Source organism: Peromyscus eremicus, chromosome 1, assembly GCF_949786415.1.
Source record: "Peromyscus eremicus chromosome 1, PerEre_H2_v1, whole genome shotgun sequence".
NCBI classification, from domain to species: Eukaryota; Metazoa; Chordata; class Mammalia; order Rodentia; family Cricetidae; genus Peromyscus; species Peromyscus eremicus.
This window is the reverse complement of record NC_081416.1, coordinates 36,421,992-36,432,986: the sequence shown is the minus strand read 5'-3', so window position 1 is coordinate 36,432,986 and position 10,995 is coordinate 36,421,992. Positions and strand designations below refer to the sequence as shown.

General features: G+C 49.1%; 1 protein-coding gene across 1 annotated transcript; it reads left to right on the top strand.

Moving 5' to 3' along the window:
* Nucleotides 1-5,247: 5,247 nt before the first annotated feature.
* On the top strand, nucleotides 5,248-10,401 carry Dmrt2 (doublesex and mab-3 related transcription factor 2). The gene is made up of 3 exons (XM_059247503.1): nucleotides 5,248-5,813; nucleotides 6,876-6,978; nucleotides 9,079-10,401. The coding sequence occupies exons 1-3, from the start codon at nucleotides 5,277-5,279 to the stop codon at nucleotides 10,131-10,133; spliced, it is 1,695 nt and encodes a 564-aa protein (XP_059103486.1). The 5' UTR covers nucleotides 5,248-5,276; the 3' UTR covers nucleotides 10,134-10,401.
* The last annotated feature ends 594 nt before the right edge of the window (nucleotides 10,402-10,995 follow it).

Sequence of the window (10,995 nt, the reverse complement as noted above, 5' to 3'; positions counted from 1 at the left end):
ACAGCTACCTCCTAAAAGCTCTCCTTGCTCACCTCCACCCCCATTGAGTGTGACAGGGCGTATATCTGATTTCGCAAAATAAATTGGGAAATCATATCTCTGTGGTCCCATCTGGGATTATTTATTTCACCGTGTCCACGGCCAGTTAAAGCTGTCAAACTGTATGTATGACACTGTTGCTATCCACAGGTTTGAGGTCATCTCTAATGAAACCAGAGCTACAGTTAGCCACAGCAAAGCCCTTATACCAAGGTGCCCAGAAGTATCCAACAGCCAGTCACCATATGGATTTTTTTTTAACTGGGCAGTTTAAGCTGCTGCTGCTGGTGGTGGTGATGGTGGTGGTGGTGGTCTTGGTCCCCTAGGTTCACTTTGTGAGTCTTCAGGCTTGGTTGCCTTAGAGGCCCCATGGCTCCTTGAGCAAGTGGAGGCAGCAGGGCCAGGGTGGAGACGCCAACTGGCCTTAAGTGGTGAAGACAGGAGTAGCTGAGCTGCTTGACTCAGGGACCACCATTCTAGTGGAGCGTGCTCAAGAGAATGTGTAACGAGTAGGGGCCTAGCTGACGCAGGCTTGCCTTCTTTGAAAATTATTTATTTATGTTTGGACAGGTGTTTGGAGAAAGCACGCAGCCACTCTTACCAAGGAAAGATCCCCATCCCTCCCCTCGGTCAGTTCTGTTTCCCTTTTGACTCTCTGAGACTAAGCTTCTCAGCTGGTGGGCTCAAATAGCACTGGAGCAGGAAGGGGTGGCAGTGTGTGTGTGTGTGTGTGTGTGTGTGTGTGTGTGTGTGTGTTAGGCAAAGGGAGCCAGAAGCAAGTGAGGACACGCTCCACCTTCACCCACATGGGTCAGCAGGGCACCCGCTCTAGCCCTGGCAGTGGAGCACCACAGCAGCTCGGAAAAGTCCTGCGAAGAACTTGGTGACTTGGTGGCGGTTTTCAAGCCCCCTTTAGGGACTTGTTTCCTCACCTAACAAGTCCCGAGTCAAGGAAGGTCTTTTTAAGAGGGCGAAGAGGAGCCAGGCTCTTGCTGGATGCAAGTGCTGTTTCCAGAGAGGAGAAGGAGGTCTGTTCCGGAGGTCCCACTCTATCCTTGTAAGTTGAAGTTTTCATAAGCCAGGCCAGGAAAGGTCACTCTTTAAAAGATGCAGAAAAATAATGGAGCAAGGTCACTAGTCTATGGAAGAACCACCTGAAGCCCAGGCTCCCTCACGCCTATTTCTTCGGAATATTTAGTTTACAGAACAGTTTGTGTAGCTGTGGCATCCTTTGGCAGTCCAATAAAAGGCATGACCATTTACCCCCAGAAGAAGTGCACACAATTTCACTTTTAGTACGGAGTGTCTTGGACTTCCTGAAGTTTGTCCTTGGATAAATCCCCATCCTCGTCCCTGTCCATCCCTCGAATCATCTCACTTCCCTGTCGTTGGTGGGAAAGTGGTTCCCCGGAGGACTTCAAGACCAGAGGCTGGAGTGTAATTCAACGGGATTTTGATTGCAGCTGCATGTCCCGAAGAAGAGCACAGATGTCCCGAAGAGCACAGATGGAGGTATAAGGATTTGGGAAGGCATACAGGGAAAAGGGGTGGGATGGGGCAAGGCGGCGGGGGTGGGGGGATGGGGGGGTGGGGGGAGTGGGGTGGGGGTATGGGGGGTGGAGAGGGGGGAGGGTGAGGTATCAGCAGCCAGTGATGAAGTTATTGTCCTGTGTTTTCCCTGTCCATGGGGTGCTGGAGTGCTGGAGAAGACCCCCCCCCCCCCCCCCCCCCCCCCCCCCCCCCCCCCGGGAGGTATCCACCTGCAACCTAGAGGTCCAGCTGAGCTGCCTTGGTCTGGCCCAGCAAGCCCACAATAGGGAGTCTGGTCTCTGCCCTAGAACATTCCCAAGGGCTGGTCCTCTGGGTTTGCTCCCCTGCCTTAGGGCTCCCTAACCCCAAGTCCCGTTTCCCAGTTTGGGCCTCATCTGACTGGTTCATGTACACAAATACTATCTGTCTCCCTCTCAAGTGCTGTTGAAAGTTTGAACTAGTAGCAGGGTTGCTGGGCTCCATAGCCTGTTTACTTTCAGTTTAGGAGGCAACTACACACAACCCTGTTCCCTCCTGGTGCCTCTCTCTGCCATTCAGTAGCAAGCAAACCTATTTTCTCAACTTCGTTAACATTTAAAATTACTGGTGAAAGGCTAATTAATTATTCTATCTTCTTCTTTCTTCTTAGGGGCCATACAAGCAATAAATAAGAACCAAGCCTGTCATCTTCATGGTCTGGCAGGGTAGTGGTGGTGGAGTTATAGTTCACTTTCAAGTGGAGGGCAGATGCACAGAAACACCCTGTTTGCAAAGGTAGAAATGTATCTCGTGTGTGTGTGTGTGTGTGTGTGTGTGTGTGTGTGTGTGTGTGGCTGTGAAGAAAGCTCAGCATTATTTAACAAAAACAAAACAACGAACAAAGGACCAGTGCCTAATCCTAAAATCAGAAGAGATGCAGAGGAGCCTCGAAAACAAAACCAAGAACAAAGCAGCAGCAGCAGCAGCAGCAGCAGCAGCAGCAACAACAACAACAAAAACAACCAAGAAACCATGGCAAACCCTCCGCCAGTATTTGCTGCTGAGAGCTCAGGACTCGCTACTTTCTGTGACAGAGGATATCTAGGTCCAAGGTTCTTGACCCAGTCAGTCCCTGGCTTTCTCTGAGGACAATGGGTCTCTCAGGACTGTTTCTCCTGTGGTCAAGAACTCAAACGCTCCCACCCCAGGTGAAAAAAAGAAATGCTTTGGTTAGACAAGAAAGAACACAAATGGCGAAACTCATCGGTGTTACTAGGAGGTGCTAAGAGAGAGGCAGCAAGAGTTGGTTCCTGTGTGCCTCAGTGAAATTGTCCAAGGGAGCCTTGCGACTTAGAAGTCGCCCCTCAAGACCCCTAGAGTTGAAAAATCTACAGGAACATACAGACGCCATATCTATTTACTTAGCTGGACATCGCCTTGGTTCTGGGAAGAAGCAGGCACAAATGAGGCTCCAGTGCCAACCTAGGAGGAATCTAGCTTTACTAAAGGGCTTGAGAATACCTGTGTTTACAGCAGGCAGCTGGTCTTTGTTTCCACTTGGGGTGAGCTTGATTGACTCCGAACTTTCTGACAGGTTCGGATTAGAGGAAAGTTACAATCAGCTCGGAAATTGTCCCCCTTCAACAAATATCCATCACGGGTCTATCGCAAGTCCAGGAGAACGACAATCAAGTGTTTTTAAAGCCGTTCCTCCTGCAGAGGGCTGAATTTAAAGGCGAGACTACAAAAGCGTCGGTGGGATTTTACATTGAGCTTAAGATATACAGAATACAGCTTAAGGGACTTCCTTGCGATTCCTGGGAAATTTATCTTTGTTTCAAACATTTCTGTGAAGGGTATTTTGAGAGAGAGGGAAGGAAGTTCATTTTCTTTATGAACACTCATTCACGCACGCTAAAGAGCAGTTTAAAAAAATTGTATAAATGCATGCTTAGATTGAATATTTTTGTATCTAAAATTGCTAATGGCGTGGATGATTTCCATTTTCTCCAGTATGAACTGTGCTATCCAGTGGCAGCAGGAAAATGTAAGTGACCTGTAGTTGAGGCGGCCACCTGCCCAGCTCTGTGAAAGTAGAGCTGTTTTGCGCTCCAGAGTTAACCACAAAATACAGATATTTGTAAGACAACTAGGCGCTGTCCTGCAAGATAAGGATGGACTTGTTCATGTGGAGAGAAAGATGCCAGTGTGCCTCTTTAGGCTGCGGCCTCTTTTCCGTAGCTCAGCTGCCGGTCGATGGTGAAATACGATGAGAATACCGACAGAAATCACCTCTAACCTTTCTGATCTCTACCTCTTAGTTACCTTCTCGAGAACAACACGATGCATAAGAGTGAGACTCAGCTTGTTCCCTAGTCCGCGAGATAAACTGGCGACTTCTCCGCCGAAATCGCTGCTCGCACTTCCAGGTTCAGCTCCTGGATCAGGGACCCGGCTGCAGCGAAGGCTGGCGGGTGGACTCGGGCGCAGCAGTGCCGGGAGGGAAGCGTCCGCCGTGCAGGGAAGGAGGGCGCTCAGCCTGAGTGCTTCAGCCAATCGGCGTGCACACCGTCTGACAACCGCCCAATCAGAGGACGCGGAGTTCGGGGGTGGGTGTGGGTGGGAGGATAATACTAGGAAGGGGCGCGGAGGCCCGGGACTGCAGTGAGCGACGCTGCTCCGCAGAAAGCAAGCAGAGTGCGCCTGCCGCCGAGTCCTGGGTCCGAGCCCCACCTTTCCTGCCCAGTTTGGGCCAGAAGTGGAAAGCGAAGTCAAGCGACCCAGGCTGCAGAGGACCGAACCGAACTTTGCAGAATTTGGAATGTACGGGGTGAGGTTGCTGAGGACTTGACTCACCTCCTGCCTCTGTCCTTCTCCACCATCCAGTGGGCTCTGGCCTCCTGCTGTCAGATCCTTTTCAATTTGCTCCTACTGTTTGCAGCTCCAGAGAGCGACCCTAAAGCTGGATATCTTTTAACTGGGTTGCTAGCCTGGGCCTCTGAGTGTTGGTGAGTGTTGTGATGTCGCCGCTCGGGAGTCAGGGAGGGTACGGGGGCATGAATCATCATTACTGATTACTGATTACTGTTTCTGGCTGTCTTGCCTTAAAGATGAAAATCAAGTTCCATCAACCCTGTGCGGCCCACACACTACTGATGCCAGACAAGCTTCTGCAGTTTTATGGCCAGTGTCCCTCTCTCCCTGTGTGTGCGTGGGCCCTCTGATAGTAGCACAGCGTTGGTTTAGGGGAAGGGGAGTGAGGCGAAGACCTCTCCAGAGTCTTTGTGGAGGCGTAGGTCAATGAAGGACAATTGGGAAACGTGATTTTAAGGTCCCTTGTCATCAAAGGAAAGATAATTGTTCCACCGACAGTTTTATATGCACCATGGCCATGCTAGCCGGATGTGGAAAAGCTTGACAAGTGGCTTAAACCGGCGAGTGTGTAAGGTCAGTGGGTGACTTGTCTTGAAAGGCCAGACAGGGCTGCGGTTAAAGGTCAGGTGCACAGACCACTTGGAATTAGTAAATTAAAACCTTCGTTGAGTGGTGGATCTCTGGGTCCGTGTTGCCTGTTTTGTAGGGACCAGAAGGAAACTGGGTAACTTCTGGCCTTGCAGAAGTTCTGGGCCGAGGCTCAGAGAGGGTCCCTGACAGCGACGGGCGGGTCTTCGGGCCTCTTTCTGTCTCCCTAGAGTGCGGGCAACCGAGCCGAGCGAAAGCCTAGCGCCATGACGGAAGGGCCGGCGGTCCCGGGAGCCGGGGACTGGGAGATCGACGTGGAGAGCCTAGAGCTGGAGGAGGATGGCTGTGGGGCTCCGCTGCGGGCCACGACTCAGGGACCCAGTCCGTCAACGGCGGACGGGGACGTCGAGGAGGACGAGGACGAAGAGGAGGAGGATGAAGACGCAGAGGACGAGGGTGACGGCGAGGAGCCGGGCGCGTCCGCGGAGGTGCGGGAGGTGCCAGGCCGGCTAGAGCAGCCCGGAGGACTGGCACCCAGGCCACCGCCTGCGGCTCAGGCTCTGCCAGCCGCCGCCGCCGCCCCTGAGCGCTGTGCCACCGCGGGTGGCGGCGCAGAGCCACGCAAACTGAGCCGCACGCCCAAGTGCGCGCGCTGCCGGAACCACGGCGTGGTGTCCTGTCTCAAGGGCCACAAGCGCTTCTGTCGCTGGCGGGACTGCCAGTGCGCCAACTGCCTGCTCGTGGTGGAGCGCCAGCGTGTCATGGCCGCCCAGGTGGCGCTCCGGAGGCAGCAGGCCACCGAGGTGGGTGCCCTTGGGCCTGGGGTGAGCCTCGAGGGTGCGTGCCCAGCCAGGATGGGGAGTCCCTTAGCCGCAGAAGAGGTGCAGACGCTCTGCCCACGCTGGTCTGCGGGCTCGGGAGCGAAAGCCGTGGACATCGCTGCAGAACGTGCTGGATAAGTCTCCAGCTAAAAAGCAAAGAGTGGCCTTGAAAATAATTAGGTCCATTTGGGACACTACGGAAAAGTCATTAAAAAAAAATTTAATGTTAGTTTTGCAGGTGGTCGGGGAGGGAGGAGGGTGTTTGACAGTACGGTGTCCAGTCACTGCATTTATAACTAACGCCCACAGAGAATAAAGCCGCACGCGGTGCCATCACCCTGCGGCTGTCACCTTGACACCGAACTTGATGCCCATTTTCCAGAGGAGACAAAAAATGCAGGCTGAGTAACAGTCCCTCAGCCCAAGGTTGCTCAGGGGGACCTCAGGTGGCCCTGGACCTGGGTTCAATCTCTTTCCTAGTTAGGGGAGAGCCTGCCCTGCCTTGCTAGGCTTCTCCTTAGCTCACTGGGTTGGGAGCAGCCTGGTAGTGACCAGAGGGTTTCCAGGCTAGTGTCCTTTACGAGTTTCTTCAGCCTTCACGTACCGCCCTTCTCCAGAGAACAAGGCAGACACAGAAGACTCCCTCAGTCTCTGGCACCCCATCGTTGGTTGTCTACTCCACCTAGGGCGGAAACCACTCTGTCTCTTGGTCCGTTTCTGGGTACCTTCAGCTTAGTGGATGCGCCCTGGGGAGGCAACCATCCCCCCAACCCAGTTCTCCCAGGCTAATTCCTAAAGTCTCCTTGCCTGTGGATCTCACCTTCCTCTAGATGTCTCCTTAAGTATCTTCTGCAGTGATAGCTAGAGAAAGCGGGGGTGGGCCCTCTAGGGGCTAAGCTGAGATTAAGGGGCGCTCCCATTAATTTTCTTTGGAATAATTTTTCATAAGAAACGGCGAAACAAATACGTTTTAGGTTGGGGAGAGTTCTAGAGGCTTTGCAGATGCCGCTCCCCTACTCTCACGATTATTTCTTGTGTCTACAGGACAAGAAGGGGCTTTCTGGGAAACAGAATAATTACGAGCGGAAAGCGGTGTACCAGAGGCAAGTCAGGGCGCCAAGTTTGCTGGCCAAAAGCATTTTAGAAGGTAAACTAACGTCAAGTTGTCCTTTGGCTTTTTGAATCGAGTTGAGGGATGCTTATCATTTAGACGCATGACGTTTGTATTAACCCAGGAAGGAGCTAATCTTCGGGGTTTGCCTCGGGAAGGGAACTCATACCTGGAAAGTGCATGTCACACACTCGCAGCGTTTTTTACCACCAGTTTTTAAACTCTGACTAATTAATGTCCCCCCGTGGCAGTGCCTGTGAAATTTGCCCCAGTGGGAGGGACGTACAAAAATGCACTGTCAGGTGATCCTGGAAGCTACCTTTGGGAAGGAAAACAATTAAAACTCACTCCCACCCGACTCTCATAGTTATTGAAGGAGTTTAATGGGCAGAGCAAGCCAAGCAAGAAGATTACAGCTGTGACCAAGAGTCACCTCTAGCCTCAGGTTTCACTCTTGAGCGTTGCTCTGTTTTCCTCTGGAAATCTAGATGATTGCTGCTTCCCCACACTTCCTTCCTACGGCTCCTGTCAGTCAAAGCTGTAGAGTGGGAAAGGATTTTAATCAAACAAGCAAACTGGGGGCTCCCTGAGCAGCTGCCAGTCAGGGTCTCCCCGGGGCTTATTTTCCACCAATCCTAGAGACACGTGGATTTTTTTCTTAAAATAGCGATGCTTTTCCAAAGCATTTGGATTTAGGCATGGCGTTTATTTATTGACTGGCTAGGCAATGTATTGGCCATCACCAGTTTCTGTGACATTCTTTACGTTTCCTTTGCCTTTATCTAACATGAAGTTACATCCACTTTAATCAGTTCAGCTTAAACAGAAGGGCTTCTGGGTTCCTTGAAGTGGGCAGCTGAGGTTTTTTTTTTGTGTTTGTTTGTTTGTTTTTCTTTTTCTTTCTTCTGAGACTTCTGAGCTTAGCTGATGCTGGACGGTTTTAAAGTTTGTGTCTCAGTCTGTGCTGTGCACTTCTGACCTTGGAGAGTTTTGAATTTGGCTGCAAAGTAGGTAATCATGTATAACCATAGGGACCACACTGATCAGTTGAAAATTCTGCCAGTGCAAGTTGAGACATTCGAGGACTCAATGGAAAAAGTAAATTCAAGGAAATGACTTTCTGGCAAACACTTAGCCTAGAAGTGGAAACAATAATTTTCAATTTGTCTTTTACTTGCAAATGAGTATAATGGGTTTGTCACTGTGTAAATACAAATACCATACTGGGTCTTCTGAAAAATCTGCTAGTGTTGAGTGTTTGGGAGTGGTGAAATACTCCAAGCATTCAATTTATGTTCTGTTAGTTTTTGTTTTTGATTTTGTCTCTGTTTATAAACTGTGCATGACTTCATCTGCATCTTAACGACTGCTTGTTCAGCCCTTTCGGTATTTGGCCAACATGAATGAACTTGAGGTGGGGGAGGATGCTTGAGATCTGTAGCTGGAGATGCTTTCCTCCCTCCCCCCCCCACCCCATTACTGTTTTGTCTTGCTTTGTTTGTTCAAGAGGTCAAGGGGAAGCCTGGCTGGATTGTTAGGTGGGCTGTGTGTTTGGACTAGTTAACAGCTCTTTTTAGTTTTTCTGTGCTTCTCTGTGTCCTCAAGTCTTTCTTCCTTTCCTCCTTACTAATCTTCTTTAACTTTCTTTTTCTTTTTTTCCTAGTTCTCCTTGGATTATTCTACAGCTGTAACAATGTGTACATAATGAGACATCTTTAGAAAATAAAAGTGACATCAGCTGTAGGTATAGATATCTTTTATAATAATGCAAAAAGAAAAAAAAAGATGATACGGGCAATGAAACATTGATGAAAATAGATTTCTCTGTCGATGTCTAGGGACCTGGGAAGAATATTAAAATCTCGGTCGATATAGTACACTTGCTGAAGCAGACAAGCAGACATACCTCTACTAACAAAAACAAGGACAGCCAGAAGCTACCCTAGGGGCACCTTTTCCCAAAGGGAAACCATCTTAAATTAAACCTATACTTCTGCTTTATATATTAAACTATCAGTGATATGGAATTGTAACTGATTATCCTGTGCTTTGTGATGTTACTTTCGCCTTCTGGATCTCCAGATTCTTCTTGTCAGGGTGTTAATCTGCTTTCTTTGCAATACTTGCTTATTTTAGGCTATCGCCCAATAACAGCGGAGACTTACCTGGGAGGAACCCTTCCTCTGCCTCCACCTGTTAGTGATAGGATGAGGAAGAGAAGAGCCTTTGCTGACAAAGAGTTGGAGAACATTATGCTGGAGAGAGAATATAAAGAGAGGGAGATGTTGGAGACTTCCCAAGCTGCCGCCTTGTTCTTGCCCAACCGTATGGTGCCAGGACCCGAATACAGTTCCTACAAAAGTGCCTACAGCCCCACTACGGGGGAGCCCCCAAGCAAGGACTTCTGTAATTTTTTACCAACCTGCCTTGATCTCACCATGCAGTATTCAGGGTCGGGGAATATGGAACTGATTTCTTCTAATGTCAGCGTGGCCACAACTTACAGACAATATCCCCTGTCCTCACGATTTTTAGTTTGGCCCAAATGCGGTCCCATTAGTGACACCCTTCTCTACCAGCAATACCTGCTAAATGCTACCACTTCTGTTCAAGCCCTGAAGCCTGGGGCCAGCTGGGACTTGAAAGGAACCCGAGTTCAGGATGGCCTCAGTGCAGAACACGACATGATGCCACCCAAACCGGAAGGCTCCCTGGTGCTGCCGCATCTACCCGAGACCCCAACCTCAAGAACTGACCTTCAGGCTCACCAGGTTGTCCCTGAGAGGTCTGCCTTCTCCCCACCCAGGCGGAATTTCTCTCCTATTGATATGGACTGCCTGGCAGCTCAAGGGCACGTCTTAACCAAGATCAGCAAAGAAAACACTAGGCACCCTCTGCCACTTAAACATAATCCATTCCACTCAGTATTCCAGCAGACGCTCAACGACAAATCAGGCCTCGAGTTGAAAACACCATTTGTCAAGGAAGCCTTTGAAGGGACCCCAAAGAAGCACAGAGAGTGTTTGGTCAAGGAGAACCAGAAGTACACATTTACAATAGACAGATGCGCCAAAGACCTCTTTGTAGCCAAACAAGTTGGAACGAAACTCTCGGCGAACGAGCCGCTGTCATTTTCTGTTGAATCTATTCTTAAGAGGCCCTCGTCTGCCATCACTCACGTCTCTCAGTGAAAAGGCTGCTTAAATGGAGAGCTGGATTTTTCTACAGTCTCAGAGGGGTCTTTGTAGATGCCTTTTCTGCTTTTAAAGTTAAGATGTTTGTATAAAGAAATTTCTAATGTAAACGATGATTCCTAAGATCCTATGTATTTCCTCTGCATGTATCTTTTCTTATCACATGAGTATATTTAAAGATGGAAACTGCTTACTATGCAAATTGTAAGGTTCTATGCTTTACACGACACTCCAAAAAGCAATAAAAATAACATCGTCTTCCAAAGAGCCAGTATTCATTGAAGCAAACAGCTGTCTAGATCAAAAAGCTTGTGTCTTAGAAATGCGTTCCTTATTTTCCATAAGCCTATGTGCTTTCAAGCACTCTTAATGATCCTTGTGAGCCACAAGAGAATATCTATAAGCTTATAATGCTTTTGTTTGCATTATTTTTAAATTTGCAGATAGTGTGAGTCAAATTCAGGGCCTCACACATGCTGGGTGAGTGCTCTTCTTTATACTACATTCCTGGTGCTTCTTGAAGGAAACATATATATTATTATAGATCTATAATATCTATCTATCTCACTTTAACTTTTCAAGACGGAGGCAAAGGGAGCTTGGGGACGGAGTCGGGGCTGTTTGCATATTGATGGAACCTTGGTTTCATGTGCTTTGACAAAGTTGGAATAATTAGAAGGGGAATCAGGTGCAATAAGATCATGTATTTGATCGTGTATTTAGAGATGGATGGATGTGAATTCTCTGGGCCTGTTTCTTCCTCAGGTAGGACTCTGTACGTCAAGCTCTAAGCCTCCTTTCTAGGAAAGGGACATACCCTTGGACATTTCTAGTTGTTCTAAACACACCATGTCTTTAG

Excerpts from the sequence above, each read along its gene's own strand:
- Dmrt2 (XM_059247503.1), top strand. The coding sequence starts at position 5,277 with ATGACGGAAGGGCCGGCGGTCCCGGGAGCCGGGGACTGGGAGATCGAC. Across the intron at positions 5,814-6,875 it reads GGAGGCAGCAGGCCACCGAG|GACAAGAAGGGGCTTTCTGG; the intron begins GTGGGTGCCCTT and ends TTGTGTCTACAG. Across the intron at positions 6,979-9,078 it reads GGCCAAAAGCATTTTAGAAG|GCTATCGCCCAATAACAGCG; the intron begins GTAAACTAACGT and ends TGCTTATTTTAG.